Genomic DNA, 18,313 nt, shown 5'->3' with positions numbered 1-18,313 from the left:
GGCCTAGTTTCAAAACATGTTATTCCCATTAGTCATTTAGACACAGAGACATGGAAAAATAGGGTCCAAGTTGAAAAATACTAAAGTTTAAATAGAGAAATGTTTCGGGAGGGTTCGTTTGAGACTTCATGAATTAACTTAATACAGCACCTAGTGGCTATAAATGGTACTGCATATTCAGGCATCTCTGCTTTGGTGATGCAAAGGTTCAATATTTACTGCACTGAAAACAGAGTGCAGGTGTACTCAGCACCTTAATTCTAACCAGCCTCCTGCAGCACGTGTTTCATTGGCTCAAAGAGTTGGGGTGTGTCTTCTCTCAGCGTGCGGAGCCCGGGTGGATTAGGCTACAGGAGGGTTAAGTGAGGGCTGGAGCCCAGTGATCTACAAAGCTACTTTTAGCTGTGTCTTTACTTTTTACACACACACACACACACACACACACACACACACACACACACACAATGCTCAGATTCAGGAACATGTTATAGTTAAGCTGATCATTAATTAATAAACACTGAAAGTTCTAATCCTGAAACTGCTCTGATGGTTTCGAGGTGAACAGCATGGACGTGACAATAGTAAAATGGTTCCCTGATCGTGTTAAGCAGCTTGTGAAGACTCCCCATGTTTATCAGCTTAGAGGCTTTTCACCCCCTCCACTCCAAAGCAGATCCTGAGCCTCAACTCCCACTGTAGGTTTTGGCTCCCAAGATGATCATTATAATATGACAAAACATATTCAGTGAAGCGCTAATAGGTTAGAGATATTCACGGTTGTCTATAAACTTTGATCAGGAGCTGTTTCTCCTGGTTTGGGCCCCTAATGAAAAGAAATGTTAATGCTACAGTAGCAACAGTTTTTGTGTCGTCATCTTGGCCCCTGTGCACGAACGGTTTTCACAAATAGAGAATTGGCCAGCCTGCACAGAGCCCTAACCCCGACCCCCTCCACTGCCTCTGGGATGAACCAGAACACCAACCGAAATGGTTATTGTCTGTAGCTGTGGTATTATAAAATCTAAATCAACAGTGTGACAACGGCACATTCCATCACAGACACGAGGCTCGTGCCTCAGCAGCGGCTCATTAACAGGCTTAGCCTCGTTATGCTGGTCAGTCCCTGAGGGGGCAGAGGGGGGGAGCAGCTGAGGGGAGGGGAGACGAGGGCAAATCCACTATTGTGTGTCACGCTCCCTCTCCACCCTGGTCCCCCTTCTATTGTGTAAGACAGAGGGCACATCTCTGTACTAACAACCTGTCAGTCATGATGAAGACTCTCACCCTCGTCTGCCTCGTCGCTCTCTGTCACTTTTTGCTTTGACTGGAGATTTGAGTTTGCCAGGTTTGTAAGGCAGCGGATGACTTAACCTGTCTTTTTTAACAGCTTCCACTTTAGTGGGAAACGATGGAAAAAGTCACACGTAATGAAAGTGAATAGACGACTGACTGAACGTGGAAAAACGTACAGTTCATTTGATTTGTAAATGGATAAACGTTTTCAGAATGTACTTCTTCTTTACACTAAAAAAGGGAAACATTTGAAGGGCATGTTATTTGTGGGTTATTATGTAAGGTTTTACTGGTCCAGTCCACTTGAGATCAAAGTTGGTTGCATGTGGCCCATTAACTAAAATGAGTTTGACACTCCTGCTTTAAACCAATTACAATCGTCTTGGGCGGCTCTACGCCCGGGATGCAGCAACGGTGCTCTTGCAAAATAGTGTCGGGAGGGTGAGCTCTGGCGTTAACGTGGTCAAATCCCTGCAAAAGAAAGGGCCACAGAAAACAGTAAAAAGACGTTTAGAGTGCAGGTTACTAGCTCTGAGGCTGTTGTTTTTTCACGCAAAACGCTGAAACAAAGTGTGGAGATAGGTCTGGCTACAGCTGTAGCTGTAGCTGTGGATTAAACTATCATTTATAACAGTCTGAGAGTCTTAAAACAAACCGTTATTAAGATGAACTTGCTAAAATAAGGGAGATAAACAGAGGCTGAGGAGCAACAGAGTAGCCACGGTCACCAAACAGCCACCATATGGCAGATCTAAGTCAGTCATTCCCATAGAGGATAAGTCACCTCCACCCCCACCCGACAGGTTTAACCCATCTGGCTCCAAGACAACAGTCCACTGTCACTCAGCTTCACTCAGTTCAGCTCAGTTTGCTCTGATCTCATGTGGATTTTATGAACTTGCAGAACTCAGAGTGCATTACAGTCACCAAACAGGTTATTATCAGTCATCAGTTTAAACTCACTGTCCTGTTTTTTTGCCAGAGATGTGCCAGTAATTGCTGTGCACTCCACCACCCTGCATCCAGTCTGCTGCTCAGTGATGACACCGCTGATAATAATTGCTGTGCTGTTTGACAATGGGAAAGCGAAGTCACTGAAAAAGAGCAAGAAAAGTCAAAAACCATGCACTAATGTGGTTTCCAGGATCAACTGTGTAAACGCTGAGAACGCAGAATTATCTTGAAAATTAAAGACTGCCAAAATAAATAAAATAAAAATATTTGCAACATGTAAATCAATGCAAGGCTGCTCCAGGTTTCAGTCTTCTGATTGGCCGACATCTTCTTCTTTGCCTGGCTTAAGGGTCACAGTAATGTTGCCACCTGTAGGTTGGCACACTCAGTGCTTCAATTGTGTTTTTGCATTTTCATTTGGACAGAGATTTTTACAAACAGCGCTTGTGTAGATGGAATTTTTCGAGAACGAAGGAGGAAAAACCCTGTTTGCAAAAGTACCTCTACACATGTGGACGAGGCCTAGAAGTAAGACCCCTTTTCCCAACCATTTTCCATAACTTTCCAAACCCAACAATCACACCTGTTCTACAACAACAATTGGCAAGATGTTCGGAGGAGCGAAAGTGAGCAGGGTTGGAGTTTCTCCTCTCAAGTTCTCTCTTCATTCTTCACACCTTGAATGTCTTCTAGGGGACGATCGCTACCTTCAGATGGAACTCGTGAGATCTTGGTTACCACATGGGAAGCCGTGTACACCGTATGTTTGGCATTCAAGTGGTTAAAGTGTAAGAGCACCACACCTAGGCAACAGCAACGTGGACACTACTGTCACCAAGGCAGGAAATACAAAGGCATAATGACAGAGAGACGAGGTTGTTGGGAGTATCAAAACTTCCCTCAGACATATCATAAATTACCTCTATACAACTAAAATAACAATATAAAAACTTTTCATCCACCAAGAAACGTCCACAGCCTTCACCATTACGGAAAACATCAGCAAACACATCACAACTTGCCTTTAGATGTGCTCAGAAAACCAACTTCGTTTGAGTCAAACTGAAAACAGCAGGACACGATCAAATTGCCATTCAATTCAAATCAACTAAACAAGACCTCCTTCTTTTCCTTCATATTTACTGTGTCACAGTGGATCAGCCGCTGGTTCATCTCACTGTCACTGTTTATATTCACCTTGTACCTATCAGTCACACTGCACAATGCTGCTCCATGTAGATCAGCAGTAGAGCGGCACTAAGCTGAAGCATGAACATTTCACCCGCTTCCAGGCACCACTCGTCTGTGTATTGGACTGAGATTTGCATTTATGGATTAATATTAATGTCACTCTATCTTCTGTTGGCTCTGAGCTTTTCCATTTTAATCTGCAGCCACAGTAGAATAACAGCTGTGCTCTGCCCACTCCGGCTCTCAGAGGTGAAAACCAACAACGCACAGATAAAGCTGCATGGGTTGAACTGCAGCAGCAAGCGAATTTGGACTTTAAATAAGTCTGTGATGCCTTATAACAAAAGACAGATTCAACAGGTTTCATGGGACATGGAGTCTTAGATTTGAGAAGCATTTGTTAGCAGCTGACGATCATCTTACAGTCCAAAACATCTACTCTCAACAAAGCACGTCACAGAACAGACAGTCACAGGGGACAAAAACATCATTCATAAAAGACGCTAATTCCCCCTTACCGTTCATTCTGCAGCACCTACAGTGTGACTTTAACACAGAGTTGTTCTCACTGTGTCGAAGCTAACTGGGTAACGTCAGTGCTCTCTATAAAAGCAAAGCTGTTAAAAGTCCAAAGTACAAGGCTGCAGTTACTTCACCAGCAGAGAATTCCTCACAGTTATCACTGAGTCTGTTTTCAAGTGGGGTTGTTAAAGTCTTATGATCAACAGAGTCATATGAATCACAGTTATAAAGAAAAGGAGACGTGATTTTCCAAATGAGGGCGAGGTGATGTCGTTATCACAAGGTAATGGTCTGGTCAGAATGACAGACCTCTGATTGGTGCAGTAACACGATTATGTTGCATTCATGTGGTGTCTGAATATTATGAAAAAATTAGTTGACTGGAAAAATTATATGATTGTCTCCACCAAATCGGAACATCCCTTCGGAAAGTCAGTGCAAAATGTGGGGACTGTCAATTGTTCTAAAGCCTTGTTAGTCCTAAAAATGTCCTACTAGTCAGACAGCCCATTTCTCTGACAGTTCCTCATCCCCAAAACAGACGGCCATTGCTGTGAAATTACGTTTCTCCAAAAATGCACACTCCTTGCAGTTGGACGATTCAATCGACACAACAAATCGCTGTGTTGATCTTGAAATTAGGTTTAGGTACAAAATCCACCTGGTAAAGGTGAGGAAAAGAACATGTTTTGGCTTAAAACACCATGTTTAGTGGCACAAAAGTCACTGGAAAAGCAGGGACAGGTCAGAGAAAAACTCCCAGGTCTGTGGGTCAAATGTTGCTGGGAAATGACGCTAAGGGTTGGTAAAAACACCCGCGTTAGGTCCTCAAATGCTGCTGGGAAACACCTCTAAGGGTCTGTAAAAACACCTGGGTTCAGTGGCTCAAATGCCACTGGGAAACTGAAACTAACTGCAGGGAGTTTATTTTTGGAGAAGCTAGACTTCAGAGCAATGGGCGTTTGTTTTTGGGATAACGGGCTGTCGAAAAAAATTGACTTTTAGTCCAGTGGGACATTTTCCAGACTAATGGGCCCTCAGGGAACAATAAAGTATATTGTATCTATCGTATCGCACCGTTTATCACTTTTTTGCTCACATGTAATTTGTAATATAGTATTTAAGTTTGTAACTGTTAGTTGCTGTCCACATAGAGCGTATGAGATAGCTAGAAAAGTTCCTAACCTCAGGTAAAGCAATATTTTAGAGGGTTTATAAAACGCACTGGTGCAAAAACAAGTCTGGGACAAAATCACTTTGTAGTCTAAAGCTTCAGACTGTGACAGCACACTTGGATCGTAATGTGAATCTTCACTGGGACGTTAAACGCTCTGAGCCATACAGCATCCATTTTGTTTCCCCATCTCGGGAAATGGGTTCATCCCAGGAGCATGTGAATGCAGCATAAAGATAGAGGTCCTATATAGACGGCAAATAGAATTGTTAACATGGTGCTCTTGGAATGTTGACACACAGTTTACCAAGGTTTCCTCCATTTTTCTTCCCACCATCGTTTCTTTTCTTACCTGGCCTCTATGTGGTCAAACAGATGCTGCCAGCGGTCGTTGATGTCCTTCAGCTTGTCGTTGATCTCCGTCTCTTTCGTCTTGTTGCTCGCTGTGATGAGTTGTTCTCCGAGCTGCTTCAGATGGGTTTTATTCTCACTGAACAGGTTGATCTCTTCCATACAATCCTAACGGAGAGACACAGAAGACATAATCATTTTCAAACCTGTGCTTATATGTAGTAAAAAAACTTCATAACTTCTCTACAGGATTCAGTACATTTTTTTCACTGTGCTGCTGTGAGTCTGACGTTAAGGACAGGGTTAGCTTTATGATGGCTCAAGTAAGGATAAATAAAAAAGATGTGGCATTCATTTAAAAGCAGATCAACTACACTTTTACTAAAATTAAACTTAATTTACCCTTAATTCAGCAAAAATCATGACACCTTCAGACTCTGGAAGTTTGCCAGAAAGCAACACAACTCAGGGAAAGACACTAAATTTAAAGCTCCAGAGCCTGAAAAGATTTAAACACCCCGCCAGGGCAATAAGTTTGGGTTTCTGTAACAGCAATCGCCTTTACTGCTCTCCTCTCCCCTCCCAGTCACCCCGCACACAGCGTGACAAATGAAAGGGGCTGTGAGTTCGACACAAAACAAACCCGCGTGGCCCTGCTGGGGCTCAAACAGCTGTCGTCTCTTTAACAATCAGGAGGGAATTCACAGCTTTTTGAAAAGCCCAGACCGTCCCTCCGCCACCCGGCCCGCCCGGCGTGCCCCAGTGCAGAGCGCAGAGCTGACGCAGCAACATGAATCTAACATCACATGTTCTGCTCCATAACTTAACTTTGGTTCAAATATGTTCTGCTAATAAAACTTTATTTTATACAGTGACAGAGCAATAGCACTCTCACTAGAACTGTTCAGTTTCACAACAACAAATATCCTTAAATAACCTGAGAAAAGCAATGTCTCATTCACACGGTGAATTTTGATCATCAGCTCTGATGAACGATGACTTTACATCCACCTTAATTAATGGCATTAATCCAATCTGTATCAATCACTCCACTGCAACTCAGTATCTATTGAAAGTGTGAATGGGAGTGTCTTCGCTGCAGGCTCCTACCTTCTTGAGTTTCTCCACCATCTCCTCGATGTTGAGGTCCGAGTTGTGCGCGACCTTGTTCTCCATCTGCGTCAGCCACTCGCACAGCTCCTTGTTCTTCTCGTTGAAGATGATCCACGCGTTCAGACGATCTGCGATCTCCTGTTTACGCAGAGACACCTGACACAAAGAGGATTGGAGGGAAGAAATTAAATAAGCTTTATTACTTTAAGACACTTAGTCGCACTGTGTATGCATAATCTGCGTCTTAATGTTACTGATACAGATGCACCAAGTCATATTAATTTACCATCGTTTTAATTGATTTGAGCTGTAGTGGACAGAGTTGGGAGGGGCGGAGAAGCTGGATGGCACGTACAAATGTGTTTATAGCTGTTCCAAAAGGCCACACTGGAATACAGCCAAATGAAGTGCCATAATCTTTAAAATGTGGGGATAATGGCATACATTTTTGAACAGTCTGTCCTGGAGGGTATTCACAGTGTTGCAGTTGGTTGTAAAGGAAAAGGGACGCAAGTAATTGTATGAAGAGTGAAGGAACAGAGCTTGAAAGAAAAGGTCCGAACCCTGCTTACTTTCACACCTACACACACACCTGGGCAATCACAGGGTAAAGTTAGTTTGTCTGTTGAACTGAACGTTTCAGAAAGTTACAGAAACTGTCGAAAGCCCCCTGTTTCCAACACTTGAGAGATGTCAGGGAGCGTGTTTCAGACACTGTTCCACAACATGACAAATATTTTGTTTTCTTTCCAGGCATGCAACCTGATTTCATCCCTACTCGTCATATTCCGATGCTTGGGCAGAAACCTCTGGCATTATTATAATGACAGCAGGGCCTTTTGTGTTGAATCTTGACATAGTAGGGGACGGCAGATCTTGATGCAGAGGGGGTTGGATGTAAGTTACATTACTTGGAAGGGGTCAGCGATTAGGTTTTGGCAACAAAATTTACTTGGTTATGGTTTGGAAAAGATCAAGGTTAACTAAAGACTTGTGACAAAATAACTTGACAATGACTTTAAAGCCCCTTTTACACTGCCAGATTGTCCGCGAATGTTGGGCCGATTTGGCGGCCAGCTGCGAGCGTTTAGACACACAGAGCCGGATTGGTGAGCTGATCCGAGGCGCCCAATTTTCCGCCTCGTAGGGTAGTCATATTGGCGGAACCCTTTAAGTTTAAACAGACCGAGGCGGCCTTCCATAACGGGAGGGGCTGTTGAGGACTTGTAGAAGGAGCTGTTGATGATGCCGCACGTGCGAGCCACTGGCGGTGGATAAACAGGAAACAGCTGATAGCAGGAATTAGCGAGCAGCTAGTAGCAAGAGTGAAACGCAAACCTGACAGACACTGTAAAGATGAGCAACTGGGGAGACAAGGAATAGCGCGCCCTCCTTGCCCTCGCAAATGTAGAGGCCATTAACCGTCAGATGACGGGGACGGTGAAGGACGGGCCGACTTTTGAGAGAACCACCGCCTGACTAGCCGCAGCTTCCCTCCCACGTCACTGTTTACGTCACACGCTGAGCTACACGTTTTGTTACTTGCTCACGCCCCCCATTGCCCCGAAAAAGGCGCATTCTGTATAAACAAAAGTAGGTAGACGGCATTTTGCTGCACTCCTCGATTTTGTTTTTATACTGCCAATGCTGAAAAAAGACTGATTGGGCTTTCCTGCAAATTTGCACAATTCCTGTCTAAATAGGGCTTTAGTTTCACATGGGACACAAACACCAGTCTCCTGGGTCAAAGTCCTGTGCTTGTTGAGCCATGCCAAAATGGGCTCACTGCTACCCCAATGTTGAATGAAGGCAAAACTGATGTGGGTGAATGTTTTCCATTATTAAACACAGGGGGCAGCACTGAGATCATTACTGCTTGGCACAAAAAAAATGAGATGAAGAAGACTTTGAATTCCAACAACAACTTTGAAACCATGGGGTTTATAAGCTTGGAGTACTTTAAAACAGGCTTCAAACTCTCACAGAAATATATCTGGGTGACTTTTCTACCTTCCCTGTAAAGCAGCACACAGACACTTAAATATTAGGCCTGATGTGGATGAGACAGCCCCAAACAGGGCTGTAGGTGCAAATACACAAACAAAGACTAAGTCAAATGCAAACACACAGACAGTAAAAAGTGAAAGTCAGTATGATCACGACGACTCCCCATCCCCCAAACTCATTTCAATACACAAGCTCCTCTTCTTGAAGCCTCTCAGCTCATTACAACATTTCTCTCCTGTCACCATCTGTTCCCCACACTGCCCCTCACCCCCTCTCAACTCCCTCACCCAGACCTGTTGGTCTCTTCAGTCACCCTAAAAAGACTCACAAGATTTACTAACTAACACCTCATTAAAGGCTTTTGACTGGAAAACAAAGAAACCGTGAACTCTGTTGAAACTCAGTGTGGCGTATACACTGTAGCTCTGAGAGCTGTCACGAACATGTCTGCTCTCAGTAAAAACTAACTTTAATTTCATAAAGAAAAGTTCTGCTTGCACCTTTTAGTTGCCGCACCAACTTTCCCTCGCTGTCTGCTCGTCCTGGAGCAGTTTGATGAGCTAAACTATCTCACCTGACCTGCTGCTGTCCCAAAACACACACACACACGTTCACTAAGAAAACAGAGTGAGTCACTGTTTGGGCTGAGCTGGTTACACGTGTTAACTCCTCACTGATAAACCTTCCACAACCTGCAGTCCTGTATAGTTTTCAAACAGAGTCTATGGTGGATCCAGACAAGCAAAAAGTTTGATGACAAGGTGTCTGGTTGTGCAGCCTAATTTTTTAACTTTATATGAACTCTTTCTGTTCTCAGATCATGATTAAGGAGCCATAGCTTTCCAAAAACAACCAGTATTTGCACCAGTAATACTTTGAAATTACTACCCTCGGTGATTTAACTTCATTTGATGTAGAACAAATTACACATATCACTTAAAACACATACTTTCCAATCTGTCCAGTCACCTCATGCTGTGCAGCCAAACTTTGTTCAACAACACAGGAAGATATTTAACATTTTTATAAAGATCCCAAAGTTTCCAGTGACGCCAAAACATACTGAGCTGAATTTGGGCAACTGTGTATAAAACGATGAGACATCGACATGACTGGAGCAGTAATAAAAGTCTTAAGTTGAATACTGTACTTATCGTAAACATAAAACAGCTTTGATTAACAGCTGAAGCAAGCTAATAAAGAATATATGACACGATACTATGAGATACTGTGGAATAAGATCATTTTCCAAACCCTTAAAATACATAATATCAAAGGAAACCATATGTGAAGGTGTTAAAAATGGGTCGCCAAGTGAGAAAGAAGTTGAATGACCAGTGTTATTCACTCTAACCGTGCACTTTATATGAATTTCTGCACCACCAATGTGTTAAAATTACTTTCTTGGATAATTCAACTGCATTTAAGTTAGATAAAGTACAAAATTTAAGCAAAGATGTTAAAGAACTTGGTGATTTACTTTGTCATGTTTTGCCATTGAAGTAAATATAAGAAATAAAAGCACATAAAGAGCAGAAGCAGCTCATTCTGACAGGTGAAAACTTCACCACACATGAGTCCCATCTGGTTTTATCTTCAGGCAGCAGGAGCTGAGAGCATCGCACCCATCACACTAACCTTGAGGCAGAGTTCCTCCCACTGACAGTGCAGGTGCTCCACCTGCTCCTGCAGCAGTAGGACATCGTCTGCGATGATGTACTGGGACAGATCCGTCTTCATGGTGCTCAGCTCCGTCAGGCTCTCAGCCCAGTCCTCCAGGGAGTCCTCGTTCTCCTGCATACCATAACACACCGACAGCCACAACAGAACCGTCAGGGACCCCCTCCAACAGCTCGCGCTCTCTCACAGCTACTCCCTAATGTCCCTCTGTGTCCGGCCCCTTTCTCTTTCTCTCTCTGTCACTCTTTTCTCTCTGTCTCTCCGCCCAGAGAGGATTAAGGGCCACAGGCTGCGGGCCGACTGGGGGAGGGGTGAGTGTGGAGGGGGAGGGGACTGAGGGAGGGGTGGAGGATGATAGGTCAGACAGGAAGAGTTGAGTCAAACCTGTTTCAAACTTGGCTTTGCTCTTTTGGAACTCTAAGTGACTGTTTCCCGTCACACTCACACTGTGTTTTAGGTCTTCCACTGTTTCCTGACGTCCTTACACTAAATGTCTAGATCTTAAAAGGAGGCTTACTTTGTTTGTTTTTACTATAAACCTTTTACAAACAACTGTTTTGCCTGCAAGACACAGTGTAGACACAGACTGCTAATGACATGAAAAGTTACATGAATGGGAGCATGTCATATATGTGTCGAAAGATCAGACTCTTTTTAGTCATTGTGTTCATTTCAAAAAGATTTCTCTGTTATGAAAATAATCCTGGAACAATGCATAACAGAGTATACACCCACAACATTAAAGGAATAGTTCAACATTTTAGTGTATATTTCTATTTGAGGGTTCTGGGTTCAAATTGGTTTTAAATTATTTGATTATTTCAGAAAATCCAGATAAATCTAGTGGAAATGTAAAATGTAAATAACTCTTAAAGCTGGATTGTGGTGGTTTTGTCTCCTCTTCTGTGTGGCTACACAAACACTGTCAATGTGTGCTCGCAACATATGCCTACAGGTAAGTTTGACGCATTTCCTCCGCCCCCCAGGAGAGCTCTCTTCAGCCGTTTCCACCGAGCAGTACGGTACAGCTTCTCAGGATTTCCTGCCATAGTTTCTGCCAACTCCCAGCCGCTGCTTTGTCGCTTTGACTCTGCCTTATTCATTTTTAGGCTTATTTTTAAACTTAATTTCAAACTGTAGACAATTATAGTATCTGGAGAAAACATCAGTCACGCACATTCACGCCCACACAGGTTTAACTGAGCCAATGAGATTACTGCTGCCTCCACAGTGGATCTCCACAGAATGTTTCATGTAAATAAAACTCTGCTAGTGGACAGAGAAATTCTAAATCTATTTCAGTGATGTGTGATATTTTGTGTTGAGTTGTGTTTGTGTGACCAGCTGTGTGCACCTTGTAATATTTCTCGGTGCTCTGCAGCTCATCGTCAAACTCCGGCATCGACTGGTTCAGTCTCGTCTTCACGTCCTTCAGCTGCAGCATGCTGTCAGCCAGTCCGGCCTCGCAGCGCTCCCAGTTCTGAGACAAAACAAAAACAAACTCGCTGATCAAACAGATCAATGCTCAGAGTTCTTACACAGCTGATTGGCTTTGAGAACGACCAGAGAGCCGTTACACTCTTTTGTCTTTGACTTCCTAAACATGTCCACAGTCATTAATTAGAGCAGATTGGATTAACTTGGCTGCTCTCAGGCAAACAGAAACCATCAGAGGCTGCAGGGGACAGATGGAGGATTCATGTGTGTCTCTACGGTCAGAGAGGACAGGTGTTTGTCCGGGTATAAATAAAGAGAAACTTAATTCTTGCATCAGACTTGTGTATCACAGCGACCTGCAGCTGATCCAGAGACACTGAGAAGGCGGCAGATTTATAAAACCAAAAGACGACTGTTTATGTTGTAATGTTCTTTGCTGTTACTTCTTATTTAAGGGTATACCTTCCTTCAACATGCCACATTTCACAGGTCCACAATATAACCACACACTTCGGAAACTGTGGGCTGCAGTGGAACTATTTGAATATCTTTATGGCCTGTAAAAATGTTGCTGTGACTCGTACCTGCTCTTGTATCTTGTATTTTGCTGTATGTGCAAATAAAAATCCAGACCTGCCACTTTGTTACTTGCGCAATTCAAATGGAAATCTGACAGAATTAGAGGAATGCGGTCACAAATAGTCGATCACATTTCATCTTTAGTTAAGGAAATAGAAATGCAATAAAATTTGAATAAATATCTGACAGAATTTAAGAGTAAGACGATGATGTAACGTCTCAGGAGACCAACAGTGCAGCACTCTAGCTGATGGATGCGTCCACTCAACAGATCATGTTTCTAAACTGCATTGATTCTGTATATCCAGTGGAATCTGACTCTCCCATTGAACTGACTGGAGGCCACTGACTTGGTTTCATGCAGCTGAACCTCCAAGACAAAAGAGTCAAAGAGTCATCCAGCGATAAAAAGGTCATATTTAGGTCATATTTAAAGAGATCTGTACCAAGATCACATTTCTGCACATGTTCATTCCTGTCAGATTTCTCTTTTTCTCTGCTCTCTGTTTTTAAACTTACAAAAACCACAGATATGTATTTGTTGAAGATAATTAACTGAGCATATTTAGGGACAATTTTTGAAAATGTTTGTGTAATGTTGGGACAGAACTCACGATTCAAACACGTTCCCTCCATAGGCATGACTTAATTAATATTGCAAATAAGATAAAATACATGGTTAAGAAAATCTTAGAACCACAACATCAATTACAGCAGTTTGTAATTGCAAAAATTCAATAGACGGAATCACCATGACATCGCGCCAACAACAACAATCATGTGCAGGTAGACAAGTGGAAATTTATGTCAATTGCTGAGATGAAGAAATCAGTAAACTTGTTTATTTCTGTCGTCATTTTCAGCTGTAACCGTAACGTTTACAGATAAATAGTTAAACACGCTGGTCCGCTCTCTGATGGTTCTGCTGTGCTTATTTTTTGTACTTGCTTTACTAACGTCGTTGACAAACCAAATCTACTTGCACGGAAGCTAAACAATGCACTGCTGTGCACAGGGCTGCAGCAAAATGTATTTTAGCCGCTAAAAAAAAAAATCGAAATCAGTTCAATTGTAGCTTATATTTGAAATGTTTTCTTTGCTCTACCTTACACACTAATTGATGGAGGCAGTGGTAGACCAGCAACCAGTAAAATTATTGCCTTTGAGGTAATGGCTTCAGCCCCCAGTTGGAAGGAGCTTTCTGACAGCGAGGTAAAGCAGTGAAAATATTCTAAATATAGCATACACTTAAACTAATGTGGAGTTTTTTGGTTGGCATTTTAGGTAGCTTAAACCTTATTGAGGTAGCATTAGCTCAGCAATCACAATTGTCAACAAACATTGTGATATGGTGTATAAAAAGGCGATCAGCACTGCCCAGAGGCCAAAAGATGTCTTAACATAGCTTGTCTTGTCCAACCAACAGTACAAGACCCCAAAAAATATTTAATTTACAACAATATGAAGCAGGAAAAGCAGCGACGTCACATCTATGAGAATGTAAACAGAGAATGTTTGACATTTGTCTTGCACCACCAGATGCATTTCTTTCTGCCCTGAGAACAGACCACTTATAACTGATCCATTTTAGGCCCAGTCCAGGAGCAGGACCTTGGGTTTGAGTCCAGATCAGATCCAAATAAGGTCAGTTAAACCAAGTCAAGACACATTAATAGCTAAGACCAAAAAAGGCAGCAAACAAAAACAACAGTGGAGTTGATACAAACCACATGCAACATACTAGAGTAATGCCACTGAGATCCAAACTGTCTTGCACTTGAACACACCTCCAAGATGTTCCTGAAAGCATCTCTTCATCTGCAGCTAAACCACAGTGAGACGCAACAACTGGACATAGAGTGACTGAGTACCTTGACGATCGCCTCGGTGAGGTCCATTCTCCGGCCCAGCAGGCTTTGCAGGTTGTCCCACTCCTCCTGCAGGCTTCCCAAATCCGTCTGCAGCTGAGTCTGGGTCTCCTCGTCCCCCATGGAGAAGAGCTGCCGGCCGACCTCCAGAGTGTGGATGAAGCTGCACTGGTACCTCTGGAACAACAGCTCTGTGTGCTGAGGAGCAGGACGAGAAGGTTAAAGATGGTTTTAAAAAAGGAGAGGGGAGGAGAGACAGAGAGCTAAACAATAAGTTCATCTCTGATCTTTTTAGTCAAGGGCTGCTGTATCTTTACTCACAGTCTATTCAAATCTCATCTCCTCTTTTCATACTAATCAAAGACTCAAAAAGAATCAGAATGGAAAGTGTCTTCCTCGTCTCTTTTGATGTAAATGTAATCAGCAGCAGCCGTTTCTCTTTCTCACATCAGCCCTCAGACAGATGTTTTCTCTCCTGTTTGTGTCTGCCAGATCTTTATCTGAATTAAAAACCACTCTACAGACCATCAACTGTCTGCAGGATTTGTCACTAAGCCAAATTTTTACATCCCTGTAAAGTGACTTCATTCATCCTTTAACTTCCTAACAAAATTTGGAAAAATCCCATATTTTTACTCCCTGGAATTTAATCTAAATCTCCAGATATTCCAGGCCTGCAGCCGGCCGTCTCACCTGGAGGTCCTGGAGGGAGTGTCGTAGCTGCTGCACGCTGCAGTGGGCAGGTGTGGTGGGAGGAAGGAGTGTCTGTGTCTCTGACAGGAACCTCTGCAACTTCCTCAGGCTGCGGCTGTACAGGTGCCACTGCTTCACCAGTCCCTCCACCAGGGAGCGCCGCTGGTCGGCCCGCTGCACCGCCCCCTGCCAGTGCTCCCTGAGCTGGGCAAGCTTCAGGATGAAGTCACTCCTGGATACAGCAACACAAAGGTCTAAACGTGTTTCCCTGCCATATCATACATGTATTTTACTGTAAGATCTTCTCACCTGTCCTCCACCTCTCCTTTCTGCAGCAGTTGGAGAGCCTCAGTGATGACTGAGTGAAGGATCTGGTGACCAGTGGACAGCTCTGCCTGAAACCGCTGAAACACCAGGAGAGATCAGGATTATATCTCTGTGTGTGTTTGATAAGTCTATGAGTGAGTGTGTTAATCATGTATGATACCTTGTGTGTACAGAGCTGCTGTCTGAGGCCGATGTAAGAGCCGGCCACGTCTACAGCCAGGCTGTCCTCCATCCTCTGTAGGAAAGACATCCAGCTCTCACACTTGCGCTCAAAGCTTTGCCGCCTCAGAGCCTCCGTCTGCAGCTCACTGCACCACCAAAAGCAAAAAACAATGTTAGAGACACTTTATCTGTAATCTAAGAAAGAAAAGTACATTTTATTTCATGCATATTTACGCCCCGATCTTGTATTGGTTTTCAATGAGAGTGCATTACTGAGTGCATCCCATTTTTCTGCTTCATGTGTATTGTGTTTTTGCAGGAGCACCCTGAACACCTCGAGTTGAACCATGAATTCCAACTTCAATGCCTACTTAAATGGCTTTCTGGGTAAAAAAAAAAAAACTGGCTTCAAATGTTTAATTTTGTACAATTTCACTGAGTTCTGTGAGTTTTTACACAACTACCACTTCTGCATTTTCTTTTTAGCATGACAACTATGGTTTTTTTCCACCTCTGAACATGGCATTTATTGTGATCTGGGTGTCTTAGTGGAGTACAAAATGGCTTTTGGTGCTCAAAGTGCCAAAAAATACACTTGAAAAACAAAGGATCTGACCTGCAGGCCTCCTCAGCTCTGGCGGACGCGTCGGCCCAGCAGCGGTTGAGACGTTGCAGGCGGCGGGCTGCAGCGTCACCTAGCGTCACGCTGCGGCTCTGCTCATTCAGCACATCCAGGTCAGCAGACAGGCCGCTCAGCTCCAGGAGGCCAGACTGGAAACATATGGTGGCACCTCAGATCACAGGGGATCACAACAGTCTGGACTACTGCATGTGTGACATCACAGCCGAGGAGCACTACACGCTTCTCACATGGTCTTCGTTCCTCTGTTTCCATTTTCTCTTACACTGAGTTTTCTAGTGATTGAAATTTCTCCCCTCAGGTGCAGACAAACCCCTGATTATTGACTTAAGTCGTCTCCTTCCATTAAAACCAAAATTTAACATTCATTCTGCAAATAAATTTACACATCTTTGGCTTGATTACTGAGTAAGTCTTTCTTTTTTCAAATAAACCTTTAAAAGCTGTCAGTTGGGCGTGATTGTTTCAACCTGTGATACATACAAATAAAACTTTTAAAGACAACTGAGATTTAAAATTCAGTCTTGACCTCTAAAACGTCATTCATTCATTTTTGTTGGAGGTCACAGGGGGCTGGAGCCTATCCCAGCTGAGAGGCAGGGTTCACCCTGGACAGGTCACCAGACTATCACAGGGCTGACACATAGAGACAGACAACCATTCACACTCACATTCACACCTACGGACAATTTAGAGTCACCAATTAACCTGCATGTCTTTGGACTGTGGGAGGAAGCTGGAGCACCTGGAGGAAACCCACGCTGACACAGGGAGTACATGCAAACTCCGCACGAAAGGGGAAACAGCAATTGTCAAAAAATCTCACCACAAGGTCCATTTAGTAGCTGGTCTGAAGCTTTTGACACCAACACAGATGACAAATCTTTAAAGTGCTTACTAATGGAATATGAACAATTCAAAAGCTCCAGAATAAGTCCACGTTTTTGGTTTTGGAGTGTATATATAGATTGTATCTGTAGCAGGTACAACATCACATTTATTTTTTCAGGAAGCCGAGGTCATCTGGAGCAAACAAACAGATCCTAGCATATTTCCCAGAGTGTTAGGCAGTATGGGATCTGTGCATGGCACTAGGGAGTTGTGATATGCTGATATTGGCGACAACTGTAATATTGACATCAGGTTAATAATACACATATGATAATATTGTGTAAGTCAGTGGTTCCCAACTCGCCCAGCCACGGGGTCCAGACTTCTCCTTAGTCATTAGTTCAAGGTCTGCACAGTTTAACATATTCAGTGTTATACTTTAGTTTGGCCATGTCGCCAAGCTAGTTCTTGTCTCTGTTAAGTAGCTTTTCATCATTCACTTATTTTAAAGCAGCATCCAGCATTTCAAAATAAAAGCTCTGTGCTGGAAATTCATTGTACTTCAAAATAAAATGTGTTTTTTACAAACTTCACACATTCTTGACCATAAAGAATGGACCCGCTTCTCAATTTTGGACTGCGACCCACCAGTTGGGAACCACTGCTGTAAGTAATTCAGTGTCTCTTAAATCATCTTTCTGTTCTCACTCTGTCTTCTCACAATGCCACCTGGTTGCCTTTCCACTATTTATTAAGTGTACATGCTCTTTTTGTATAATTTTTTACAGTCATAGTCACATAGTCTCTCCCTGCCTCCGTAAATGACACAAAATGCACAATGAACAAAGATTTGATTGACAGCGTTTTTCCCCCCTACAAATATCACCATAATATCATTATCGTGAACTCCTTGGCCACGAAAATCATGTAGTGAAAATCTGATATGGTGCCAGCTCTACATGGTTCAGTTGACTCTCCGTTCAGCTTAAAGCTAGACCACTACAGATCTGCTCACAGACTGTGGGTCAAACACTTGGGTCACATTCCCAAACTTAAATAATGTTGTCTCTGGCTGGTAATATTACATCAAACTCTCACATTTTATATGAAGTATATCAGCTGTTTTCAGCACACAGAAGATTCAGAGTCCCACAGGCTCAACTCAACAGGCTGAGGAACTCTTTTGTTCTTCAGTTTGTCAAACTACTAAATCAGAGTTTGGGTTTAAAGTAGCGTCAGTGACACTTACACCTCCTGCTGCAGGAGGAAGACCCATAAGCCCCGTTTCCACCGGGCAGTACGGAACAGTTCAGTATGCATTTTTTCCATTTCCACTGTGAAAAGTTGTGGATGGTACCAATGGAAGCGTTCCTTACCGTCCCCATGTTTGGTCCCCCCTCTGTTGGGGTACCTAGCACACAGATCTGGTACTAAAAGGTGGAGCTGTGAACACTGCAGTCTGATTGGTCAGTAGAGGACAGTCACTCTGCT

The 18,313-nt window shown here is 43.2% G+C and overlaps 1 protein-coding gene across 10 annotated transcripts in view; it reads right to left on the bottom strand.

Annotated features, from left to right (window-relative positions):
* The window catches only part of syne2b (spectrin repeat containing, nuclear envelope 2b), a 198,402-nt gene that overhangs the window by 31,442 nt on the left and 148,647 nt on the right, over window positions 1-18,313 (bottom strand). For all 10 annotated transcript variants that reach the window (XM_050062363.1, XM_050062368.1, XM_050062364.1 and 7 more), the window contains 9 exons: window positions 15,968-16,122; window positions 15,350-15,497; window positions 15,172-15,266; window positions 14,863-15,094; window positions 14,173-14,367; window positions 11,640-11,765; window positions 10,244-10,399; window positions 6,596-6,754; window positions 5,487-5,653 (listed from right to left, as the gene is read on the bottom strand). In XM_050062363.1, coding sequence (XP_049918320.1) covers window positions 5,487-5,653; window positions 6,596-6,754; window positions 10,244-10,399; window positions 11,640-11,765; window positions 14,173-14,367; window positions 14,863-15,094; window positions 15,172-15,266; window positions 15,350-15,497; window positions 15,968-16,122 — 1,433 coding nt within the window. The remainder of the gene's footprint in view (window positions 1-5,486; window positions 5,654-6,595; window positions 6,755-10,243; window positions 10,400-11,639; window positions 11,766-14,172; window positions 14,368-14,862; window positions 15,095-15,171; window positions 15,267-15,349; window positions 15,498-15,967; window positions 16,123-18,313) is intronic.

This window comes from Epinephelus moara, chromosome 14 (genome assembly GCF_006386435.1).
Source record: "Epinephelus moara isolate mb chromosome 14, YSFRI_EMoa_1.0, whole genome shotgun sequence".
NCBI lineage: Eukaryota > Metazoa > Chordata > Actinopteri > Perciformes > Serranidae > Epinephelus > Epinephelus moara.
Note: the sequence above shows the minus strand (reverse complement) of the source record. Positions and strands in the feature narration are given on the sequence as shown.